At 39.4% G+C, this 26,787-nt stretch overlaps 3 protein-coding genes across 23 annotated transcripts in view; all 3 read right to left on the bottom strand.

Moving 5' to 3' along the window:
• The window catches only part of Cadps2 (Ca2+-dependent activator protein for secretion 2), a 578,403-nt gene that overhangs the window by 373,661 nt on the left and 177,955 nt on the right, over nt 1–26,787 (bottom strand). The gene's annotated exons all lie outside the window — the stretch shown is intronic.
• Nucleotides 12,436–13,872, bottom strand: Rnf133 (ring finger protein 133). Its single transcript, NM_198251.2, has 2 exons — nt 13,147–13,872; nt 12,436–13,017 (listed from the first exon to the last, which is right to left on the bottom strand). The coding sequence occupies exons 1-2, from the start codon at nt 13,622–13,624 to the stop codon at nt 12,476–12,478; spliced, it is 1,020 nt and encodes a 339-aa protein (NP_937894.1). The 5' UTR covers nt 13,625–13,872; the 3' UTR covers nt 12,436–12,475.
• On the bottom strand, nt 17,462–18,703 carry Rnf148 (ring finger protein 148). Its single transcript, NM_027754.1, has one exon. The coding sequence runs from the start codon at nt 18,560–18,562 to the stop codon at nt 17,612–17,614; it is 951 nt and encodes a 316-aa protein (NP_082030.1). The 5' UTR covers nt 18,563–18,703; the 3' UTR covers nt 17,462–17,611.

Consider the following 26,787-nt stretch of genomic DNA (forward strand, 5'->3'; position numbering starts at 1 on the left):
TGAAATCCTGCCTGAGAGAGCTCAAAGTTACCCAGATATCAGTAGCATGGGAACTAAACATATTTATTAAAAAAAAAAAATCCACTGATGGGCAGGTACTGTCTCTGTAGAGATCTTGGATCTGGCTTCATTTAATTGGCACAATTACTATGTTTTGTGGCTTATGATTTTCTTTTTCAAACTAAGGGGTTTAAGCTGAGAAGTGGCTAGACTAAGTGCCTCTTGGAGAAAAAAAGCAGGAAACTTAGTCTTTGAATTCAACTATAATACTAGTTTATTCAATGATACTAGTTTATTCAATGCTAGTTTATTTGTTTCTCTTACACACATCCATTGTGTATCCCATGATGTTCTGCTGGGCACTGCCCAATACCTGTGGCATTACCAATCAGTTACCTTGTGAAAATTCCATACAATCCAATTCAGCATGGGCATTAACAACCTGACATTGGAGAGCTTCTAACATAACCTGTGTGTTATTTTTTTTTCTCTATATTTTAGTGAAATTTAATTGTACATGGCCTTCTTTCTGAGTACCCTGAAATGACACTCTCCCCACTTATCTGCCAGGCTCATATTCCAAAGAGATAATCGAAATCTTAATGAAGTCACAGGGAGCTAATACCAAAATTGAATGTGATAAGTAAAAAGAAACAGGATCTTCAGTCTGCTCAGCTGTCCAAATAAGATTTCAAATTATATTTTTCTATAGAAGCACTTAATATGCACAGTACTGCTGATCTGAACAGCAATTGCTTCTTTTATTCAAAAGTATTTCATAATGACTAGAAAGATATTATCTTCTTGCCAAATCATTGTGGCTATCTATGAGATGGTTCCTGGGAAGGCTGCCAGCCCGTCTCCAGGCAGGGAGATATTGAGAAAGTACAAGAGACCCACTTATAAGAGGTGTTTCTTCGTGATAAAGCCAAATAGAACACTGTCTCCTGAGTTTCATAATTTGTAATGTCCTTGAAGAATCAATTTTAGAAGGTTTTTTTTTTCTTAAACTATTTTTCAGATTTTATCAACCGGTGAATTCTGTAACAATGGTAAGTTGAGTGTCATTGAAAAAAAAATCAAACAATTCTTATTTTTGCAGAATACAAATTATATTTGCATTGGGTCATTTTGAATAATCAAAGCCAGCCAGTGGATTCTCTGATAGCACTTCCAATGGCTTCATTTTCTCTGTTCACCAAATCTCCCCTTATGCCTCTGTTTCCCAGTTCTCTCTCCCATTGTTCTGAAGAATATGCTTTCTATTCTAAGAAAAGGAAACATTTGTCTGGTTTTCAATATTCTTTATATGTTCCTTTCCCAATAACATGTATCAAAGCAAATTATGTTCTAACTAGTTCATCACTACTGATACAATGACATATGTTTGCTTATCCTATATGTAGTGGGATACAAAGGTACACAAACTGATCTTGCTGAACACTGAGACAGTCATTCCCACAGAGTCTGCAGTCAGTCAGATCTCGATGCTAGCTTTGAGAGAAGACAGAGGTGTCTCTTAGGCAATGATAATACATTTAGTAAAGCTAAATCTATTTAATATGCTGGTGGTTAGAGGAAAACAAACAACTTTTCATTATATAAAGCCACTAGAATGAATGCTTGCTCTAATGGCATTCCTAATGGGGGATGGAGAGATAGCTATGCTTATGTCGTATATGGATATATATACTAGAAAGATGGGGGATTAATACTAGCAGAGAAGTTTTACTCATCTGTGAAGCCTAAAGGCTGGAAACCACTAACAATCAACCCTGTTCCTTATCAAACATCTCTTAAAGCTGACCACAAATAATCCCCTTTACTATCAAAGCTAATGCAAATAAGAGATGGCACAGCTATACATTTATCTGCAGCCTAGAAGAAGAGGTCTCTTCAAAGGATCCTTCACTAGAGCTAACCTAAATCCCATATATCAAATCTAAAGCTCTTGCAATAAACCTAAGGCTAAAACTACCGAAATCTGATCAAATTTGTTGTAGGGCCTAAGATGAGTCTCTGTCCATATGAACAAAGAAACTACCAGAAAAACATAAAGCTTTAAAAAATAAATTGGGCACTCCCATCTCTTGTAAAACTCTCTATTGGTGGCAGTTGACAGTAAATCCTTTAGTTCTCATTTTCAGATATTTTGTACCTTATTGATTAGCTCATGTTTTGCTCAGCCAATGACAAACTTTTCTTGGCCCTCTAACTACTAAGACTGTTAAGACTGAAACCTAAGGCTATGTGAAGGCACCTGCTATAAGCAGAAACATAAAACAGTAGGTCATTGGACACTCCCTGGATTTGCAATCTATGTGACAACATATAAGAATGGAACCTTGAAAGGAGGAAAAGCCACGTGGTCCTCATGAAAGAGAGCAATAGCTTGTTGTGCCAATGTTGACAGAGATGCTGGAGAAGATATTATATGAGCCAAATCATTATATTTTCCACAATATTAGCAGGACACCAGAGAGCATATTACCACCCTCTCAGATCCTAAATTTATAAAGCATGAACTGTGGAGATGGCAAGTTATTTATACATCATTACCCATGGATTCACAGATAAAGAATAAAATTCCAAAAAACTCAAAATGTAACAAGACAAGTTTGTTAAAAGTAAATCAGCCTTAAGAGCAGACAGTGTGTAAGTTCAAGAGAGATGAACTGCACGCTGCTTGCTGAACGGCTTTTCCAATTTATAAATTGTACTTAGTTATTTTTCCACCAGATGGCAACTCTGTATGGAAAACAAAATTCTTGTTGTTTTTTTTTTAACTCTAGAGTCTGATCCTCAAAACTGTGAGAGACCTGAAAGTCGTACATCCAATTACCTTAATAAAACTTGAATTCCCTCACCACCGCACCATCAGCACCACTGCCACCACTCCAGTGATGGCTAACTTTGATAAAGCGCTTTAGAGAAAGTCACTCTGCATGTGGAATGATCAGTGGTTAGGACTAACTTCTCAGAAGCTCTTTGTTTCCAGGAGGCAATACTCTCCCTACAGCTGACATTTTCTCAAACTAGTTCTAGTCTCTGTAATAACAAAGAAACTGTCAATTTGCCTAAGGCACCCTTCAAGTGTTTAATGGCAACCACCTGCCTTCCAGGTGAAATATGCTTCAGGTGTCCCACAGGGGACAAAAGCATCTCCTCGGCCTCCTGGCTCTGTATAACACACAGTTGGTTTTATGTGCATGGGATCATTTGGTTCTTTCAGGTCTGTTGTAGTTTGCTTCCTCTTGCTGTGATAAACACCATGACGGGAAAACAATTCCGGGAGGAACAGGATTATTTAGCTTAGTTTTCGCATCACTGTCAATCTCTGAAGGAAGTTATGGCAGAAACTCAAGGAGCAGCAGACACAGGAGTCATGGATGACTTCTCCTTCTTGGCTTGTTCTCATGGCTCATGCTCATCCAGCTTTATCCTATCCAAGTACCAGGCCAAACCTGCTGGGCTAGCAAGATCAGGTGAGATCAAGTGTGTTCAGGGTGTTAAGGGGATAGACTCAGGCACTAGCATTCTTATAGATTCCAGGACCACCAGCCCAGAAGTGGCACTGCCCACAATAGACTAGGTAGGTTCACCCACTCCTATTAAAAAAAATCAAGGAAATGGGGCTGGAGAGATCACTTAACAGTTAAGAGCACTGGCTGCTCTTCCAGAAGACCCAGGTTCGACTCCTGACACCCACAGCTTACAACCTTTGGTAACTCAAGTCCCAAATGATCTGCTAGCTGATCTCCATGGGCACCACACACACACCTGGTGCACAGACCGGCAGACAAAACACTCATAAATATAATTTTAAAAGTTCATGAAAAAGCATTACAGATAGGACATTTGATAAAGGAAACCACCAAGTAAGACTCCCCCTGCCCCAGATAACCTTTGTCTGTGTCATAATGAACAAGATCAGTTCAACTATTTGTCTTGGTAGTAACAACTCTTTATGAAACCACAACTCTATCTTCGGTTTCCTGTGATATCTTTTTCCTTCAAAAGAGTTTATAATTATCTAACATAACACATTATTTTTCTTCTCACTAGGACGTGAACCCCATGTGGGCAGTGGCTGCTGGGTTGACAGCACAATGATTTTCAGGCAATCAGTATTCAACAAATGAATTAAAGAACTACAGACTAACTATGCAGGCAAAAGTCTCACAATCAAGGAGGAAACTACTGATGAATTTCCTGTTAGGGAAACAGAGCTGTCGTTCATGCAGTAGAAGACAGCACACACCTTCGGCTGGCTACACACCCTCCAATTGCTCATTTTGCACGTATTTGGGCTCAGCATCATCCAGCGGGTAGGAAGCTAGCACCAGGGGGACGTCTGCATGATTGCCTTTGGAATGTCATCATTGGCCCATTGCTTATGTGTTCAAATATCCATATGAGAAACAGAGCATCCTGTTGCTGTCACGTTCATGAGATAAATGGAAGGTTTATTTGGGGTCATGGTTTCATAACTCTCAGTCTACAGTCTCTTGGTCAGGTTGCTCTCAGCCTGTGTAGCAGGGCAGAACAACATGATGGGAAGTAACATGGGGAAAGTACTCACCCCATGACTGTCAGGAACCAGAAAGAGAGAAAGAGCAAAGGGTCCCAGTCCTCCCTCCATGGGCATACCACCTGGCCAAACTGTCCTCCACTCCTGGAAAGTGACATCACCCTCCAACAGTACCAAGTACCAAGGATAACACCTTGTACACAGTGAGCCTTTAAGGGACATTTAGGATTCAAACCGTAACATCTTAAGGTCACAGTACCTAGGAATTGGAAACTAACCCCGTTTCCCCCCTTGAGGCTGCAGAATTGTGTGTGCAATGTCCCCCCTCCCCCTTTTTTCAGTTATTTTCCATCATTCTGATTTGGAAATTTCAATCTGCCTAAAATCCACTAATTTTCCTCACGGCTTCCTTAGCAGATGTGATGGTGGTGGGAGACAGCGAGCTGGAAGAAGCATTTATATGCACAAATCAGATCAATTGCTCACTTGAAATGCACTTAAACTTAACTCAAAACCTTAATGTACTAATAGCAACTGCTTTAATATTCATAATTACTCTCCCTTAATATTAGTTCTGATTACAAGTGTGTGATGCATTCTAGCTAAAAGGAACAGACCCTCTGGTTACATAAGATTCTTAAAAACTCAAATGTGCATCCGAGCCACTGGAGGACTCTCTGAAAGCATCCAATGGATCCTCAAGGTTTCTGACTGCAAGCTCACCTAAGTGAGCCCTAAGACAGGTGTAGGTGATGCTGTAAGTGGAAATCACCATGACTCTTGAGCTGTTTCCCTGGGACAGAAAACAAATGCAGGTAATGTGATAGAGGAGACATTTATTCTTTTTGAAAAGAAGATTTGTGTTTTATGGCTGAACTTAGAACAGCCAATATGCAACTGGAATTATGAAAATTGCTACACTTTCAAACTTCTTTGAGAAAGATGTCCCACATCAAATCCTTCTGAGTAAATAATTGCTTTTCACACAAGAGAGCTGCCAACTCCTTGGTTAGCACTGCCAATGCCCTTAGCAGGAGCTTTTCTTCCTTGACCTTACACTTTAAGAGCTTTCAAAACTGTACTCATACCAATAGTGTCTCCTTTACATAAAACTGAAGCTTCAAGCTGGTTATAATGTTGGAGTCAGGACAATGAGCTGTGGACCATGCTAAATAGATATATAGGCTTATCATTAACCTGTCTACATCATTTGGGCACTCATCTTGATATTCTGACTCTGAGAACATCTCTGAACACTGGCAGACCCTGCTACTACGATGGATCAAGTTCAGGACCTGCCTGGGCTGCAACAATAGAATACTTGCTAATATACATGATGCTCTAGGTTCAATCCCAGTAAACTGGGAAATTAAAAATAGGGTTCTAATAGTGATGATGTTGCAGAGTTATTGCAATGACATGAGTTCATACTTAAGTACATAACTGAATCAACTGTACCCTGGATACCATACTATAGCTACTATTCCACCATCCCTAGGTTACTTACAAGCTCCAGCCTATAACGTGTGTTTCAAAGACTGGAAGTCATAACACCATTACAAACATGAATACAAGGAGAGGCAGGCAAAATAATATAAAAATAAATCCAACAGGAAAATCAACAAATATAAAATAGATTATGTGGGAGAAATTTTTATAAGTAAATCACAACTTAGTGGTTATCATGTATCAATATTTAAATGTTTCGTTTTAGTTATCTGATTCAATTTCCAGGTTTTTTTTTTTTATTTTCACCTAGAAGTTCTACTGTTTCCTCAACTTGGGATTCGTGGATCGATCTATCTATCTATCTATCTATCTATCTATCTATCTATCTATCTATCTATCTACCTTCCTATCTATCTATCTATCTATCTATCTATCTATCTATCTATCCATCTATCTATCTATCTCTTGCCTAACCTGCTGTGTGTGTGTGTGTGTGTGTGTGTGTGTGTGTGTGTGTGTGTGTGTGTGTGTGTATTTAACCACAAATTGCACCCATTTGTTTCCATTTTGGCAAATGTTATTGTTATAACCTAGAGGTAGGCGCACATCAGAAAAAGTCAGGGAGGTCAACCCTGACTCTGCACTGCTCCTCAACTAATCCTGACCCACTTCAACCTCTTCTATATCCTTAGTGTACTGCTACATTTGGATTAACGAAGAATGAAAACGACAGGAAGAGTGTTGAAATAGGCGTTACCTTGGTCATCTAAAAGGGATATGGAAAATTTGTAGCAGCAAACAAGGACTATGGTATATGGAGGCAACTCACTCACTTATCGCTTATTGCCTGAGCCATACTGTCATACACTGTTTATCCCAATAGCATTCTGAGTGTCCTGTCTTATCAAGTCCTTGTGCAAAACTGTACTGGACATTAGATCTTCTTTATGAAGCACTTGTTCCCACTGTTCCTTCCAACGGGATGTTCTTTATTCTCATTCTCTCTCTCTCTCTCTCTCCTTCCTCCCCCCGCCGTGTGTGTGTGTGTGTGTGTGTGTGTGTGTGTGTGTGTGTGTGTGTGTGTACACATAAGCTACAGGGTACTTTTGTGGAGTAGATTCTCTCCTTCCACCATGTGGGTCCCAAAGATCAAACTCAGGCTGTCAAGCTGGGTGCTATGAGCCTTTACCCAGGTAACCATCTTGCTGTTACTGAGAATTATTTTTTCAAACCCAGAGGTACTTCAGCTACAAATGTTTCCAGGAAGCATTCTTTGTTTGTCCTGGTAAAATCAATCTCTAATATCCAGAAGCCTGTTTTCAATCCTTCTCCTGGACGCTTAACTCTATAAATTGCTACTTTGATTTCTACATAAATACTTCTATAAAGTGAAATCAAGTCACCTTGAAGGAAATTAAACAGCCAAGGCTCTTTGCCAAAGCCCTGTGCATAGTCCTCAATTTAGTGTACAGCTGGAATACCCTGTACAACTTTATAAGGACCAAGGCTGTGTCTTGGCTCAGAGCTTTACATGCAGTAGAGGCACAGAGCCTTTTTTTTTCCCCCATTTTTTATTAGGTATTTAGCTCATTTACATTTCCAATGCTATACCCAAAGTCCCCCATACCCACCCCCCCACTCCCCTACCCACCCACTCCCCCTTTTTGGCCCTGGCGTTCCCCTGTACTGGGGCATATAAAGTTAGCAAGTCCAATGGGCCTCTCTTTGCAGTGATGGCCGACTAGGCCATCTTTTGATACATATGCAGCTAGAGACAAGAGCTCCAGGGTACTGCTTAGTTCATATTGTTGTTCCACCTATAGGGTTGCAGTTCCCTTTAGTTCCTTGGGTGCTTTCTCTAGTTCCTCCATTGGGGGCCCTGTGGTCCATTCAATAACAACAATATGAACTAGGCACAGAGCCTTTTAACTCTTCTCTATTTGGATATGCAGCCTAGGCTTAGAAATCCTGTTCTACAGAAAATAGGGAAGTAGGTTAAACGTTATTAATTTTTAACAGGAGTAAACCCACAACAACTCAAATAAGTGGCTGGTGTGGTACAGAAGTATTAAATGCAGGCACTTGGGGTAATGCAGAGTGATACTATGAAAATGGTCAAGGGGAAACAGCAGTGGTACTTCAGTGGAAAAATAACTTGAAACTTCAGTGAGAGAACTTGATTCTGTATTGTGCTGGGCAAGGACAGGAGGAAGAGGAGGCATATGTGATGGTGGGGATCCTACTTAGAATGGGAGTCAGCAGCAAGCCTGGTGGGAAGGTAGAGAAAGCAGGTTAGGCAGATCACAGGAGGAAAGTCTGAGAATGGGGTTCTAAGTGGTAAGTTTTCAAAGACAGTAGAGTTAAATACATGGCAACAACAACAAAAATCATGTTAATGGGAGCAAGGGTGATGACTCAGACAGGAAGTACTTGTCACACAAACAGGAGGACCTGCATCCAATTCCCAGCAACCCATGTTAAAATAAAAAGGGACCTTGAAACCATAGTGCACCCCTATAATTCCAGATGGGGAAGCAAATACAGCAGAATCTTTGGGGCCTGATGACTGACCAGTCAAGCCAAAGCAATGAGCTCTGGGTTCAGTGAGAGATCTTGTCTCAAAGAAATGTGGAAAGTGACCACAAAAGGTAGCTGACAATCTCTGGCCTTTCTATGTAGTCACATACATATGCTGCCACCTATCTCTGAATATTCTCTCTCTCTCTCTCTCTCTCTCTCTCTCTCTCTCTCTCTCTCTCTCTCACACACACACACACACACACACACACACACACACACACACAGAGAGAGAGAGAGAGAGAGAGAGAGAGAGAGAGAGACCCACCACAGAGCAGTCAATTAATGAAATGGAGGTTAAATATAACAAAAGCAGAGAAGTTTCTAAAACCAGAGTGGTTTTAGTGATCAATAATGATTCACCTCAGCTGGTCAGGCGTACAGTGTCCTCATGGCCTGCCAAAAAGGCACACCTAAGGAAAGAAGTGTTACAAAGTTGGGTGTAACTGTGAAAAGGGATGCCTGAACAGACATAGTGGAGAAACAGCTCCAACAATTCCAGGTTGGTAGATCATCTTCTGTATACCTCACCCACACACCTCCAATAAAGCCTTGTTTTGTTGAAAACCAGGTATGTTTTAAGATATTCCTATGGCAGCAAATGCAATAATTTCTCAACAGTAAGACCTAAACAATGAAAATCACAGTGATTACAAACAAAACAGATCCATTTTAATGAAAATTCAAGAGGTGCTTATTGATGAACAGTAAAACGGAAGGCTGAAATCTCTATTGTAGTGACTACTTCTCAGAAAGAACATGAGAAGACTCCCCCTTTGCCCCTTATGGTTCCACAGGCATTGATATTCATTCCTGTTCTTGGTTCTTGTCTGCTGTTTCAATAAGCAGATATCTGGAAAGAGACCACTTTAAGTATACAATGCGCCCATCAGACTAGGATCACTAAACTCTAAGAAGGGCTCATGCTATTTCAAACAGATGTTGACTAGAATTTCTTCTTTCAGATCATTAACAGACATTCTACATCAACACAAAACGATGTTATCATTTTGGCTCATGTTTAATTGGTACTATTCAGTCATGTAACCATAGGTAAAATAACTAGAAAACGTCCTTTCAGAAAACTATTACACAACTTATTCCACTAATGACAAAAAGGCCATTTTGTTTTTATTTTTTAAAAAAATCAACATCCTACTGATTATGAGGTTGAGGTGCAGGAAACTAAATTCTGACTACTGAAAGAATTCCAAAACTCATAAAAAAAGAACTCTAAAGGAAACTCACTATGATACTGGCACTGTGGAAAAAATAGTATAAACTCCAGTACCATGTCATCAAAATGGTATTTGCATTTGGATCATACAAAATGTAATTGCATTACTGTGTCCAAGAAAAAAATAGCATTACTTATAGTGCAGGTAAAAAATCAACTACAAAAAATAGGTAACATCACAGTAAATATCTTACATAGTAGTGCTAATTCCAGGTATTGGTTACAAAACACAAAATAAAAGAAACCTGGAATAAAAGTGCTTTATAGATTTGTTTACAACAGAGCCTTTGAACAGCAGGACTGGAGCTGCTGTTTTGTTTTGACAAAACAGCAGCTCTGTAAGGAACTGAGCCTTACTGTCACGTGCACACAAGGCACTCGGTGCTCCTAGTTTCTAAGTTCAAAGACCTGAGCCTCCTTTTCTATCTCCAATACAAACTCTAACTCACCTTAAAAGAATTCACCCAAAGTCCTTGAACGACAAGAGATATACTGTTAAATGCTTAATATCCATAGTAGCAAAAGATATTTTAATCAGTGAAATGGTGATTTACTAAATATGGAGATGACAGTGTGGATACTTTGGTCTTTCTTAGAAAGGGGATCAAAATATCCATGGGAGGAGATACAGAGACAATGTTTGGAGCAGAAACTGAAGGAAAGGCCATCTAGTGACTGTACCACCTGGAACAGTATAACTGTATATTCCACATATCCAGAAGTGGATGCTCAGAGCCATCCATTGGACTGAGCACAGCATCTCCAATGGAGGAACTAGAGAAAGTACCCAAGGAGCTGAAGGGGTTTGCAGCCTCATAGGAGGAAGAACAATATGAACCAACCAGTACCCCCAGAGTTCCCAGGGACTAAACCACCAACCAAAGTGTACACATGGAGAGACCCATGGCTCTAGCTGCATATGTAGCAGAGGATGGTCTTGTCAGACATCAATGAGAGGAGAGGCCCCTGGCCTTGTGTAGGCTTGATGCCCAAGTGTAGGGGAATGCCTGGACAGGGAAACAGGAGTGGGTAAGCTAGTGAGCAGGGTGAGGGGGCATGGGATAGGGGATTTTCAGAAGGGAAATGAGGAAAGGGGATAAAATTTGAAATGTAAATAAAGAAAATATCTAATCAAAGTAGATTAAAAAAATAAACGTGTGGATGAAACCAAGCCTAAGCTTGACAATGGAAAGGGAAGGCAATTTAAAAGAAAGGAGAAAAACAGAGACCAGGAAGATACAGAGGAGGAAAAAGAGAACATAGCCCTATTCTGAGAGGCAAGTATGAGCAAGTGTCTCGTGCACTATGTCTACTGTGAAGGAAGCTCATGTAAACTTGTGAAGAGCTAAAATGACCCTAGAACTTTGGGTTCAGAGAATGCTACATTTCCAGACATAAACACTTCTAGATGCCGCTTGTTTCTGAGAATGGTGTTTGGTGTGCTGGGAACAGAACCCAAGGCTTTGTGGCTGCAAGTACTCTGCTACAACCCCCAACCCCACACAATCATCTCCACAGCTGTGGAGAGAAAATCACGGAAGCCATTAGCCGCAGTTCCCACGAGAGCCCCAGCTCCTCCTAGCCAGCACTCAGTCTACAGACACCAGCTCATCTATTCAGGATTCAATCACCCAAAAAGAGCTTCTATTGAGTCTCTGGGTCCTTTTCTCTTTAGTATGACACTTGGTACTATATGGAATAGCTTCACTGTCCCAAGAAAGACTTTAAAACATTGAAAATTCAGTGGTGGTATGCGTGATTAACAGTTAAACTTTCCCAGAGTCAGGAACACAAAGGACTGTAAATAACAGGAGGACGTGGCCTCACCCTGGCATTTGCCCAAGTTTTGCTGTATCTTGGCTCTGATGTTCCTGCACAAACATTTTTCTTCCTCTAATAGTGTCTTTCGGGTTACTTTTGCATCCAAGTACTGCCATTCTGCATGAAACAATTCACAGAATTCATGCTCACTAGTTCTCTCTAGCACTGCCTAGTAGTTGAGACTCCATCCTTTGCCTGAGAGAGTTCAAAGATTGATTGAAATTATGTTAAACTACTATAAGAGTCAGAATAGATTATAATGAATTCTGGACTATTTTCTTAAAGAGTTTTAGAACTTTATTTGTAAACATTTTCTTGCTATTCAGATAGTTTACATAAAATTTACTAACTGAACAGAACTCTTGACTATGGATAAGTAAGAAAATATCCTGTATAGCAAATTTTCATTTTAAAGAATTAAAAAACCACTGCAACATAATGATATGAAAGTTACTATAGTATAATTAATTTTTACTATTGCTAAAAGATGAAAGATAACTGATGGCTTCTTTGAGAAAAGTATAAATATAAACTAACAATTTTCTTACCAAAATAAAACCAGGTATAAACAGACAAACACAATTTAGGGTAAGTTTGTTTTTGGTTTTAACACAGGTTAACTAGAACTAAACACAGGTATACTACCAAGAATAATACATTCACAACCACTTAAAATTAGCAGGGGTTAAAAAGCCACAAACTTCTGCCAGGTTTCCTTTGCCCTGTATTTGAAGCTTGACAGTGAATCTGGAGAATTAGCAGAGTGACAGGAAATGACACACAAACACAAAAACCACACTTCAAGCAAACTACTTGTCATCACGAGGACCTGATCTGACAAACAGGTTTAATCCACTTGCTCAAAGGACTTGCTGTCCATGTGAAGGATGACTGGTTTCCTCTGCTTCGGGAGGCTGGCTGCCAGCGTTCGCAGAAGAAGTAGGGTGCTCCTGCACGTGGGTCACTTTACTTGAAGTTCTTGCAGGAGGAAGCTCATAGTTCGTCTCTTCTTCCACGGGTGACAAGGTTCCGGGCAATTCATTTGACATCAGAACTTGCAGAGAGTCTGTCCCATCCTCAATGTCCATCTGAATCCCCAGAGCTTTCAGAATGTCACATTTGCACATGGGGCATGTGCCGTGGGCTAGAATCCAGGGGTCAATGCAATTCTTGTGGAAAAAATGTTTGCAAGTGAGAATCCGAACTATTTCATTAGGCTTATAGGCTTCAAAGCAGATGACACAGCTGTCAGCATTTGGATTAACTTCTTCATCCCCTTCTTTTAATACTCGAACTTGCAGCTGCCCAAAAGCTTTCTTGAGCTCTCTTGTTAATCGCTTCCATCTCCTGTTCTCAATTCTTGCCACCCAAAGTCTCCGAATGTGATAAAAGGTGAAATATGCTAACGTGGCGGTGGTGACGATCATAAAGGAGACAAAATAGTGATTCAGCCAAATGACATGTTTTCTTCCCACCTCCACCATGACTGTAACATGAACTCCCTTCCGAATTAAATGCAAAATCTCCATACCTTTGATGTTACCAATCATAACTACAACGATGTCTTCAAACGCCTGGTGAGACATGGGGAAAACCTGGTTGCCAGTACCTGGGAAATTATAGATGATCACTCCTCTGGCTCCGTGCTCAGATGCCACCTTAATTTTCTGTGTGAAGGCACAACCTCCCCGTTCAATGAGTGCGATCCAGGGCTCTTTGTTCCGTGGCAGGATAAAAGTGGTATTGGGATCACAAGCATTTTGAATTTTTCCCTCTGGTGGCACAACAACTCCTGCTACTCTCTTCAAGATGGAGCTTCTTCCGAAGACCCCGGTCTCCCCCAGCTCTGACAGCATGCGGTTCCCCACATGAAATGATATGTTCATGTACGCAGTCCAAACTGCACTGGCTGTACAACATTTCTGACTGACGAGCCAGATAAAACTGAATCTCAGAAGCCAGAAAGATGGAGCTTGGTTTTGCCAAGTACTGGTCTGAAGAGGATTCATCACTGTACTTCACGAATGACTTGAATAGCCAACCCAACTAACCGGCACAGCTGCCACATCTGTTGACAATCAATTCAGAATGAGGAAGGAGAAAATATCTTCTGGGTGAAAATAAGATACACTGTCTTCCAGCATGTTTCAGCAAGAGCTTTCTAAAGATGTCTTGAGTTTCAGATGTTTTATTAGAGAGAAAAGCTTTAGATAGTAAAGAAATTCCTGTCTCACTGCTGTAACTTTAGATACTGCTTACTGTTGCATGAGGCCATTGTGACATAAAAGACCAAGCAGCCAATTAGCTCAGAGCATGCTGTAGATGCTCTGGCTTGAATGTTTCCAGTGTGGTTATGGGTATGAGAATGCTTGAAAAAAAAAAGTAAGTCATGGAGCCATATAAAATGGTTATAGGTAGCACATTAAGTTAAAAGTGAAAACAAACATTTCTGCAATTGACTTTTTAAAAACCACAGAATAAATGAATGGACCGTGTGGAACTTTTACATTTTCTAAGAAGTAAACACTTCTGACTTTAAGTTCGAGATATACAAAGAATCATAAATTAGGAACGCGACCAAATGAACTCTAAAAGCAGTAAGATCTGTAACACTAATTTTTCATATTTGAAGGTGCAGATAAAGAATATAGGATTTGGGAAACATTTATTGGTTCTAACTTGGTTTTGATTTTTCAAAGCAGTGGTTCTCAACCTGTGGGTCATGAGCCCATTGGTAAATATATATCCAAACCTATATTATGATTAATAACAGTAACAGAATTACACTTATTAAGTTGCAACTAAAGTAATTTTATGGTTGGGGGGTCACCACAACATGAGGAACTGCATCAAAGGGTTGCAGTGTTAGGTTGAGAACCACTGGTAAAGTACAGAATCCTGTTCCATCTAGTTCTACCTCATACTTCTGCTGTCCAACATCACATACGGATGAGAGGAACACATATAAAGGACACAGATCTTTTTCAAATGTAACTTGATTTAAACAAAATAAATAAATTAAAATTAAAAAAAAATCTTAAAGCCAGGCAGTGGTGACACGTGCCTTTAATCCCAGCACTTGGGACGCAGAGGCAGGCAGATTTCTGAGTTCCAGGACAGCCTGGTCTATAGAGTGAGTTCCAGGACAGCCAGGGCTATACAGAGAAACCCTGTCTTGGAAAAAAACTAACTAACTAACTAAATAAATAAATAAATAAACCAAAGCAAATCCAATAAGATTAAAAAGTTAACCAATGACAGTAACAATGGTTACAGGTCATAAAGAGATGATACTAACAACATTTTTTTTAAACCTAACTTAACAAATTGGGATATACTCAGAAATTGGCAGAATTCTCATATTGGTTCCCTGAACTGTAGAGTGGGTGTTATGGTTGGAAAGGCTAAATGGAAGCCTTTAGAGTTGCCTCTGTCAAAGAAAATAGTGAATCAAAACCAGTATGTATTCCTGGAGGAATTGCAGAAATATACTGCCACTTAGTAATCCTATAGACCCTGCTACTTCTGCCCACATTTGTACTACAAAGGTCAATGGCTTTAAGCAACTTTGAAACTAATGAACTAACCCACTTGGGCAGTAGCAAATGTTGGTGTATACTTTCTCAGTAGGCATCACAATGGTTCTCTACTTTCCTAACTAGAAAGCCAAAGCTAAGGACTTGTACCTTGAACATAAACGTTTGTGTCCTCTATATACAGGGCTCAAAAACAAGCCATTTTAAACAGGACTCACCAGAACTAAGAAACCAGATACTTTTTTTTTTTCAAGTTTATGAAGCAGCAACTTCAGGCAGGAATGAAGAGAGTCCTTCAGGCACAACAAAAATTGGCATATAAAGTGCTGGCTAGAGAAGCGCCCAAAGCAATATAGATTCTTGGCATCCTTCGTGTTTGTCTGCCAGAACTAGATGGTAAGACCTTATTACTGAAGACCGCACACACCTTGGATTCATGATAGAGAGATCAATCTAGAACTTAGGCAGACTCTGTGTCCTTGCAGCTGGCTTTCTAAGCACTGAAAGGTCCTATGCAGGCTGCTGGGAGAGAGGGGACATCAATGATCTTATCCAGTTGTGAATCCCATGATCTACAAAACCAGTCTGCCAGGCAAGATCTACTGATGTGCAATAGTTGCACAGCCGTTGAGCAGCAACAGCTATGATTGGATTTGACACCCCTACATTGGAGGTAATCTGTGTCTGGTACTGTAACCCTGGTGAAAAACTCACATCTGAGGAGGGAACTGAATATAACACTGATGTTTTAAAAAGTTGGCTATGGGTAAACTGTCATTTAAATATTGTTTATATCCATAGCTATTTACTGCTCTATTCTCAATCAGACAAGGTTCTCTTTCTAGTGAACGGTGGTAAATACAGTTTCCTGGCTACACAGTGTTGAAACCAAGTGTTCATCCTCAAATAAGAATTTATGACAGTCCTGTTAAGGCTCAGAGAACAATGTAGAAGAGAGGGTGGAAAAAATATAAAATTCAAGCCAGGGAGAAGAACTGCAAAATACTATCTCCTAGGCAAGTCATGCCATTGAAATTATAGATGTAGGCATTAGGTGTGCACAAGAATGGTCGCATCAGCAGTAAGGCAGAGTTGGAGGAGAGGCTCAGAGGATCCTACTCCCCACTGCAGAACTATTTCTTACTGATGGAGAGGAACTGTTGGCTTCAGTTGTAGACACACTGATGAATGCACCAGCCCCCAGAGGGTGGTTCTTATCTTACAGTTACCCAATTAGCCCTGGTTACAATACTTATGTCATAACCCAAAAGGATTAGTAATGATGAGAGGTGGAGATTTACAGAAGGCAAAGGATATAGGTGTTGGAGAAAGATTAATCAATACACTCTATATGTGTGCAAAATTGTCAAATTAAAAAAAATGAATCAATTAAAAATGTTCGAAAGGAGTGGCATAAAATGGAAAGAATATTAGTGTGGAACTTTCAGTCCGCAATGGTTGACTTCTCTTACAGAAGCAATTACTGACTATTTTTACACAAGTCCATGGAGAAAGTGGAAGAGACAGTGTGTCGACTCCTGCAGAATCAGCACATGCCATCTACACCGAATATCTAAGACTGAGACTTTTCACACAAATCACAAACTCTTGTCTTTCATCTTTTCCGTAATACACAGGTGTTTATCCACTCACCAGAAAGGAAGATGAGAGAAAAGAGTTTACATACTATTCGGATGGAAACCCAACAAAATGTTTAGCTCTGCCCTGTTTTTAAAGGCCCAAGTGATGCACTCTACCCTTTGAGAAGAGACACAAACAGCAGGCCCTAGAGGACACTTCTAAAAAAACTGTACCCAGGGCAGGTTCAATAGGCCAGGACTTAAAGACCCCTGGCAAACAGGCGACCTTTTCCAACACTGCTTTAAATGAGGCCTGAAACACTTTAAAACTTTTAAAACATATGCTATCTGCTAAAGGAATTAGAACAAAGTACCCATTCAATGTACAGCTTTGGAAATCAGATTTTCTGGGTATTAATAAAATTAATTAACCATGACAATATAAATCAGAATCTGATTCCATAGTGGAGTTTATTAAACAGAGATGTCAAATATTAGGAATAATAAAAAAAATTTAAAAAAAACCAACCCTAGATGACATGTAAAAACAAAGCCCCCAGATAAATATGTTAAAAAGAAAACTATAATAGCCCAGAAATTCACACCAGATCAGTACCTTACTGAGTAAGCTGATGAGTGAGATGAGTATTGTTTTTAGCATGTACCAACTTCCTTATACGGAGAAAGAAAACAATGTCTAACAATTAAAATGATTAAAAAGACAACAGCTCCTGGGCATGATATGTAGCTTTATTTTCAAAGCACACCAACTTCATCTTCACTGGCAGGATAGAGGAACTAAGGGTCATGTTTGCTTTGGATGTACAGCACAGTGAGCAAATTCGTCTAATTTTAATCTGTGGAGAGATCTCTGGGCTTCTTAAGGTTTCAGGATGTCACACTTGCACATGGGGCATGTCCTATGTGCTAAAAGCCAGGGATCGATGCAAGTCTTGTGGAAGAAATGTTTGCAAGTTAAAATACGTATTACATCTTGGGCTTTGTACATGTCAAAACAAACCACGCAGCTGTCTTCATTCGGGTCTAACTCCTTATCTCCGTCCTGGAGCACTCGAAGTTGCAGCTGGCCAATAGCTTTCTTCACATCGGCCTTTAGCTGCCTTTGCCTCCTGGTAGAAGAATTGGACACTCGGGGTCTCCAGGCACAGTATAGGAAAAGGTAGGTGACGGTGGCTGCCAGGAAGGTAAATAGAGACATAACATAGTGGCTGAGCCACGGCATATGCATTCTCCCCACTTCAATGATGATCGTCACATAGACACCTTGCTGGATCAAGTGCAAGAGCTCCATGCCCTTGAGGTTGCCAATCATCACTGCAACTATATTCTCTGTTCCCTGGTGAGACATGGGAAACACCTTGTTGCCTGTACCCGGATAGTTATAGATGATCACCCCGTTTGCTCCCTTCTCCGCTGCCAGGTTGATTTTATGAGTGAAAGTGCAGCCTCCCCTTTCGATGAGGGCCAGCCAAGTGTCTGTCTGATCGGGCCTGCTGAAGTTGGTCAGCGGACTGCAAGCATTCTGATTCCATCCTTCAGGAAGTACCACGGCACCAGACACCCTTTCCAGAGGAGAGTGATTCCCAAACACTCCACTCTCTCCTAGCTCTGATATGATCCGGTTTCCCACCTGGAATGTAATATTCAGATGAGCAGTCCATATTGCTTTTCCTTTGGAGTCACGGAGGCTAAGCAGTAGGAAGACGCTAAGTCTCAACAGCCAAAATGAAACAGACCTATGAACTGAAGGAGTAGGTCCAAGTGGGTTCATTTCTCCATTAACTGATAGGCATGAAACACAAAGTAACATCTGCTGTCAAAGGAGATAAAGGAGCTAGCTTGAGCTGTCAAAGCGCAGACGACTAATGCACATAGATCAAGAAGGTCTGCCAAGATGAAAGATACCTTGTTCATTCTACCATTTTTACTCCTGGTACTTTTTCTTTCTTATAATGAAAATTCAAGAGATGTTATTACTTCAATGTGATTTCAAGAAACTTATGACTTCCTAATGGGTAAATTGTGACATCAGAGGTAGTTAAGCCAATCCAGGGGTTTATATTAGTACAATGCATACTGAGATCCTATTGGTCAAAAGGCTACTAAGCAATAAGTCAAGAGGTACACATTCATACATATGTGTCCATGTATTAACATGAGATTACATGTCAATATTATATATATATATGTAAATACATACATGCCACTTTGAACACACTCAAAATTAATGAATAAAAGTGGTAAACATTAAAAATAACACAAGGTGAATTTTGTTTTTATATACTGAAAAATACCTTAAACCTTTCACAAACTATTCATTTACATTAATAAATGTTTCTGGACAGGTGTTTGCTCTCTTAATGCTTCTATACTACCCAGTTGACCCCTCCATGGACAATAGAAATAAATCACACCAACTGTATCTGGTATTAAATTCTGATGCCCAGCCTGAAGATTTAACATGAGGAATAAAGAAAACAGCATACTTCTTTTGGTATAGACTCACCCCACAAAGCAAATACATCTTTGTTCATTGAGTCTGTTAGTACAATACCTACTATGTGCTAAGCAAATATTAAGTATGAAAACAGAAACTGTAAAAACGCCTACATGATCCTCCTATTATACACTGAGAGTAGACTTGAAGCAATTAAAAGATATGAATGACTGCAAGAACTGTGAGCAGAAAATTGAAGTATAGAGGAAAAGATAACATGGAATGTTATCTTAGAGGCTCAAGATAAACTTCTCTAAGAAACTGATAGGCTGATACATGTAAAATGAACTCAAATTGCCAAAGCAAAGTAGTAAGACTGAAGGTAAAGCAGAGAGTGAGTTGGGAAGAGGGAAAGGCAAAGAGCAATTGGTGTGCTTGGTGACTCACACGCTAGCCTGAGGACTTTGAATTACGGCCCAGGACATGAGAAGCATACTGCCAGTCTGGGGCCTTTCAAACTCTTGATTTTACTTGAAGACTTGCCTAAAATCTTTTCACAGATGGGCAATACTCATTCAAACATTTGTCCCCTAGGTAGAAGAGAGCTTCTTTACAACTGGTGGGCTCCAAAGCTCACCGGACATGGAAAGAACGGACCTTGCTTGCTTATGAGGCTCATGCCCAGAATGAGCTGTGCTACTAAAACCAAAGGCATGTCAGGAGAACATAAGTTTTTGACAAAAGCATCCTTTGTACTTACTGGGCCATAATCCTTCAGTTAATATTTGCTTGCAAGATGGCTAGTAATCAAATCCTCACTTACTACAGTTGTATCTAGGTGTCCTTCAGTTTGCATCTGAACCATCTTCACGGGTGGAACTTTCTATGTTCAGAGTGTGAACTAGTGTTTGATTCTGTTAACAGTGAAGAAGTAAAAACTGGCCAAGAACTTTAATGTTACTCAGGGGTGACTTGTTGAATTGCTGATTGCTTTTGGAAGGTAAGTTGGCCTTTTATATTTTTCAGGGTTTGTTTGTTGTTTGTAGACAGATTATTCAGATGGACTCAAACTTGATGAGTAGTCAATGCCAACCTTGAACTCTTAATCCTCCTGCCTCGGTCTTTCAAGGTCGACAAATATTGCCTTGTTCGAACACATCCAGAGTCTTTTGCTGATTTGGGAAGAGTGAAAAGTTTAAATAGCAAAACACATAAGGCTTAAATCAAGAGTTTCCTTGTTTGGTCGAACGGAACAATGTTTAGAAACTTATAGTACTGAATTCTTCTTGGTATAACAAATTAGCTAAGGCCATGTTGGTTAAAACATTCCTTTGCTTCTGCCATAGTCCTAGCACAAAATGCTCCCCACATCTAACAGTGGCTCTGAAACAGATGTAATTTTGCCTTCCGAGGGCCTTCTATATTTAGAGACTCTTTAGTAAAAATTATCACACTATTGGGGGAATGTTACTGGCATAGCATGGCTAAAAGCCAAAGATGCAACTATACACCATCAAATGCTGACAGAGGCCTCTTAATGACTTAGAGATACTTAACTCAAAATGTCACAAATGTTAGGAAACCCTGTGCTAATGGTAGTCTTAGGAGAGGAGCAGTTTCTCCAGAGTTGCTCATCCCTGAGAAACAATAAATTCTAAGCTCTTGCCACACAGTAAGCTTTTGTAAGTATCAATATATCTGCTAAGTAAGATGCTCTCAGAATGTTCCTCCACTTCCACCGTTTTCCCTAGCACAGAAACAGAATAGCTCTCTTTAAGCATCCTTATTAGCCCACAAGGGATGGCTGTCAATTGCATCCATTTTATCAGAACTAGAGCAACGAGTCTTCTTTCCTGGGGCCAGCATAGCTAAATGGGGCAGAAAGAAGGAATAGATAATTGATGCCACTGATAATTGAAGTCAATATATGGACTTTGAGCACATGATGATTTCAAATTCTTTATTCTATTGACCCTTGCAGGTAAATTAAGGGAAACTGAACATACACTCCCTAGTCCAGTAGATCCAACTGTTCAAAAGTCTCTGTTGTTTACATCTTTCTATTTTGCCTTCTAAAGTATGTTGACTTTCCTCTTAAGTTGGTTCCCTTGATGAACTCCCAGGATGGTTACTGTTCTAATTATCCATAGGCACACAGCACCCTGAGGTGCAATGCAACATTCTGACTCCCACATTACCCTTTAAGAAAGAGGGGAAAGATTTTCCCCAGATACTTATCAACATTCTCTTAATGTCTTTGGCTAGGACTCCTTTACAAATTCGGTTTTAGACCATCTATGAAATGAGCCTGATCATTATGATCGACATAAGTAAATCCCAGTTTATCCTGTGGAGAAACCCATTCCTTGCTGAGGGTATGAATGGTGGGAGGATAAAGTTACCAGTTCTTTCTACTTCCAATGGAGAAAACTAGGAAGTGGAAGGCAAGCACTCAGAGAGGTGGCAGCTACAGGATCTAAATTCCTGGGATACACTCAAAGGAATCCTTAAATTCCCACTACCCATTATATACACAATGCGCATTCCATACATAATACCACCATAAGACAAACTCAACATAGTCCTGTTCCTTAGGAGGGCATGACTGTAAGAGAAATGGTTACAAAGATGCTGAAAATGTGTGTGAGTCTCTCTCTCTCTCTCTCTCTCTCTCTCCCCCCCCCTCTCTCTGTGTGTGTGTGTGTGTGTGTGTGTGTGTGTCTAATTTGTATACAGTAGCTGACTATTTCTATAATAATCAGACTCTAGGGAAATTTTGATGAACATCATAACCAGCATTGAGTATTTCAGGGGTAAGAATCAGCTCATCTCCACTCTTCCTGATTTTTGACATTAGTGAAACGAAATTCTCATGCCTTCAGAAATACCATCTCTGAAAAGGAAAGCAGGACTCACATCCATACTACACTTGACAACATGTATATGACACAGGGGAAACCAAAGAGACCATTCAAAGTAACCCACAAGTCACAGTGCACTGAATCCGGAGTCACAACAACTCCCTGGGAACCCATGAAGCATACTTACTTGGCACATAAACTAAAGGAAGGGCAATGTTTCTGTTTGCTTGTTGTTTGATTTTGTTTATTTTATGAAGAGAAAAACATTATAAAGGGCTTTAGGGGGTAACAGGGTGCTGATTGATTCAAAGTGGCTGACTAAAGACAACAAAAGAATTTTCTGAAAACAAAACCCTCTCATTTTACAGTAAAATTTTACTTTATGTTACATTCAATTGCAAGTTTATAATTCTTGTCTATAGCAATGTAGCCTTTTTCTGGAAACATATACTATGTTAATCACAACACTCACATGTTCAGTAGAACACACATGTGAGAATTAGAAGAGTACATTTTAAACATCCCAAACCACCCTCAATCAAAGAGTGTCTTCTAAATATTCTAAACATAGACAACAGTAAAATTTAAAAACTACATGTGAGCTTCTGGATTGTCTTCGTGTTCACACCTGAGATCAGAGAGAGCACAAAGGCCAGGAGAAGCCCTGTTCCTTGAGATGGAACCCAGCCTTGACACTGCTTAAAGGACAAAGAACAAGATAGTTCTCTGGCCAAGGTGGAAAACTTATAATAATCTCCAATACTGGAACACTGTCCTGGCTCAAAAGGGTCTACTTGGGTGGGAGATTGCCATACTCACCCCATCCCATAGGATGAATACTTTCCATTGCTTCTATCTGGCTACATAGCTATTCCTTCAGATCCTTCTACCCACCAAAAAAGGTTATATTAATTTTGCTCCACCTCCCCCCCACACACACACACACCTCAATCCCTGGCCTAGGAAAAAGCAATCAAACTTATAGCGGTGTTCTTGTTTATTGGAAAGCTCAGATGTCTGTCCCTAGAGTTCCGAGGAATAACATAAGGCTCTGCACTGCCTACTTTTCTTTCTTCCTAGTCATCTTCATTTTCTACTATCGGTCCTTACATTTTTGTTTCTTCCACTAAATCAGTTGAGCGTTTCCTCTGCTCAACTGAAATTAATGAAATCAGAGGCAATGGCTCTGAAGTAAAGGACGGGTATGTCTTGTCAGGGAGAAGAAAAGGGAAGGGGAAATGATGTCACTATATTATAATCTCAAAAAGTAAAAGGAATAATTTTTACAAAGATGACCTGAGTCATGAATAGGCCTTGACAGAACCTGATGAGACAAGCTCACTCTTGGAGAGGCACAATGTGCTGGGGTGACACAGGCAGTCTATAAGATTATCTGTCTTGTTTTAATGTGTAGGGTAGAGAATAATCTTTCTTCAGTTGTAACAAGATTCTAGCATCACATGTGTAGGCATAAAAATTATTCTTGTATTATTCAAATGCTAGCTTCTCTGCCCTCATATCTTGTTGTAATTTGGACATGGCATTGGAATGCTTATTCTAAGAATCTCCTATCTCAGGTTTATGCAAACACTGCTGTCCATTGATTCTGACTTATCAATAAAATTTGATCAGCCAGTGGTGAGGCAAAAGAGAGAATAGGGCAGGCCTTTTGCCATCCAGGGAAGGAGGAAGAGAGACAGGAAGAGGAGAATTAACCAGATTAGTTTAAAGAATAAGACTAGATCACTGACTGCCCAGTTATTGTGTTATAAAGCTAATTAAATAAATCTTATAGTCTCAGCCTCATTTTTTTGAAGCTAGCTAGAAATAGAAAAAAATGCCACTTTTAAAAACCCTTTTACATGTACAGCATCACGAGTTGTGAAGGTTGTTGAGCAAATGATGAATTGAACTGATAATCCTCTGCATTCTGCCTTATGATAGTCTTAACACAATACAATTTCCTAATTAGTGAGGTCTTCATAACGGTGATCACTTCAGCAAGAGTACAAAATACTTAATGTGAGTAATGTGACAATCTTGAATTCTGTAGATCTGGTACATAACATTGCTTTTCACAACGAATGAAGAGACAGATGAATATTTAGGCTATGTCAAAATGCGATGTTATTTTAATGAACATAAATCTAAGTTATAGTCTTTCTTCACTGTGAATTAGACTCAGATCTACAAAACGGTACCATTAAATTGGAAGCATTTCCTTCTCGTTCAACCTAGCCAGTAGAAGAGAGTATGGCAGTCAACTGGAGAAACATTGACACTGGGAGAAGTAATCAGGGCAAATGTAACACTGTAGCTATTTTCATTAAAGCGATAAGAATTATTGATTAATCTCAAGTAAACACAGGTTATTATTTCTGCTTGAAGTAAGATTAAAATCATCTTCATATAAACCATTTATTTTAGGGTGAAAAATAGGTAACATACAAAAAAAATTAAATATGCCCAAATAGAATCCTTTGATTTATCAAGAGAACATCTCTGATGCTCTTGATAATCTGTTCTGTCCTTTTCTTGTTAAGATCTGGTGGTAAAGACCTAAAGGATGTGGATGCTGTTCTGGAGGTACAACACATCTAAAGCTTTCTAAGGCCTGAAGTGGATTCTAACCTTCCCAATCCATTAATCATCATTAGAGTTTTGTGCTACACCCACTCCAGTAGTGACAAGCGCGACAGGCCCCAAAAACCTGGGCGCTGTCCCAAGGTGAAAAGTTCACGGAAACTTAGTCTCCTGGAACTGTGGCATCCAATGTCCTTGCTTTAGTGGTAAACGGATCTGTGTGCTTTCTCTTAATATTGCTTTATTATAAGTGCCTCTATCTGACATATAGCTAAGTTAGATTCTTCATTAGTCCTAGTCAATCTGTGAGCAGACCCTGGGCATGGATAGCTAAGTCACTGCCCTACACAGGAATTTACCATTATCTAGGAAGAAGGAAGTTTGTGATCTAAGGAGGAACCAGAGTAGATACTTAGAACTTTAGATAGCTGAATTACACCCATACACAAGTATTTACAATGGCCTAGGGGGAAGGTGGACTATACAATAGACTAGCATAGGAACTATGGCAAGTTTCTAATCATTTACCCTTGAAAACATTAAGCTAAGTCAGCAGCTTTTACAAACTTTGATTTATATGACCACCAATAAAAAACAAAAGAGGCAACCATTTGACAACTGTTCCCTCAGCTAAAAATTACACTGACAACAGCTGTCCAGAAAGAGGCTTCATTAGTATCAGAGGATCAGCGGCCTCTTCCTCCTCAAATCCAAGGACAAACTCCTTCTACATCTGTTTCTGTAATAGGTGCTCTACATGTAAATGCAAGCAAAGGTAACAAGAATTTCTAATACACAGCAAGTCAATTTTATTGACTAAAACTCCCACTTTAATTAGTTTTACACGAATGTATCCATTCATATACATTCATTAGTCTGTATCAATTTTATCATAAAACATACAGAAATAGACCTATAGGCAAATATACTTATATAGGCTAATATATCTGTATGTTGTCATAAGTCCCAAAGGGTCATTATCAGAAGTCTGTGTCACATTATGCATAGCGATGCCTTGGCAACCTGGCAAAATCTCAAATACTGTAGTAGCAGTTAACACAGAAAACATTTCTATGAGTTATAAACTTCTCCAACTTAGAATGCTTCCTCTCCAGAAATACAGTTATATCTCTCAACCTCCACACAATTTCCTTTGTACCATATGCCTATATATAATATATATATATATATATATATAATATGCATTATATTATATTGTATATCATTATGTTATATTTATATGTATAGTATATAATATATATTAAAATATGCATTCATTATAGAGAAATAATTTATTATATATACATACATATATGTGTGAATATATATACATGTGTGTGTATATATATATATATATATATATATATATATATATATACCACACATACACATTTTTGTTACGTGTTTTGACATAGTGTCATGTGTAACTCACTGACTTTCAATGAGAAGCTGGCTTTGAACTCTTCCTGTGTTTACTTGCATAGTTCTTTGTGTTTTGTTTCTTAACAGATACTAACAAACAGTGTTTATCTTTTTACCCTCTTATAAAGGTTGTGCTTTTACCTCCTTTTAAGTTGAAAGGTTTTACTATATTCCTTTGCACTCATGTTTTGGGACTAGTGTACTGGTCTATATAAAAGTATTTACTTATTTTTGATATACTCATTGCAGTTCATGTAACTGGCATGATTTCCTATTCCTCTTTGTTATACAGTCCCAAAGCGAAGACCCTATTAAATGCCTGTACAATTGATCCTTTTATTCATTTATTCAAGCTGTTAATCAAGAATCAAACATACACCTAGGTCTAGCTTCCGGAAGGAGAACAGTGACTTAAGAAAGTCAGAACGAGAACAATTCCTGTCTTCATGATGTCTTCATGCACCCAGGGCTTCACAGATGAGGTGAAGATTGTTATCTCATTCAATAAGCTGGCATTCTGATGTGATAAATGCTAAGCAAGTTTTGAAGTGCCAGAAAAATACTCACTGGGTGGATTAAAAATAACAAGAACATAGTTCACACAGATCTGCAGTCTGACGAACCAGAGATAACAGGAGTCTTCGGATCTAGAGGGAAAGTCTTTTTTATCTCCCAGATGGTACCTACTTACTGCCTCCTCACGTGGTAGAAGAGGGGTGTAGAATGTACCCA

The sequence above is a fragment of the Mus musculus genome, chromosome 6 (assembly GCF_000001635.26).
Source record: "Mus musculus strain C57BL/6J chromosome 6, GRCm38.p6 C57BL/6J".
In the NCBI taxonomy this organism is placed as follows: domain Eukaryota; kingdom Metazoa; phylum Chordata; class Mammalia; order Rodentia; family Muridae; genus Mus; species Mus musculus.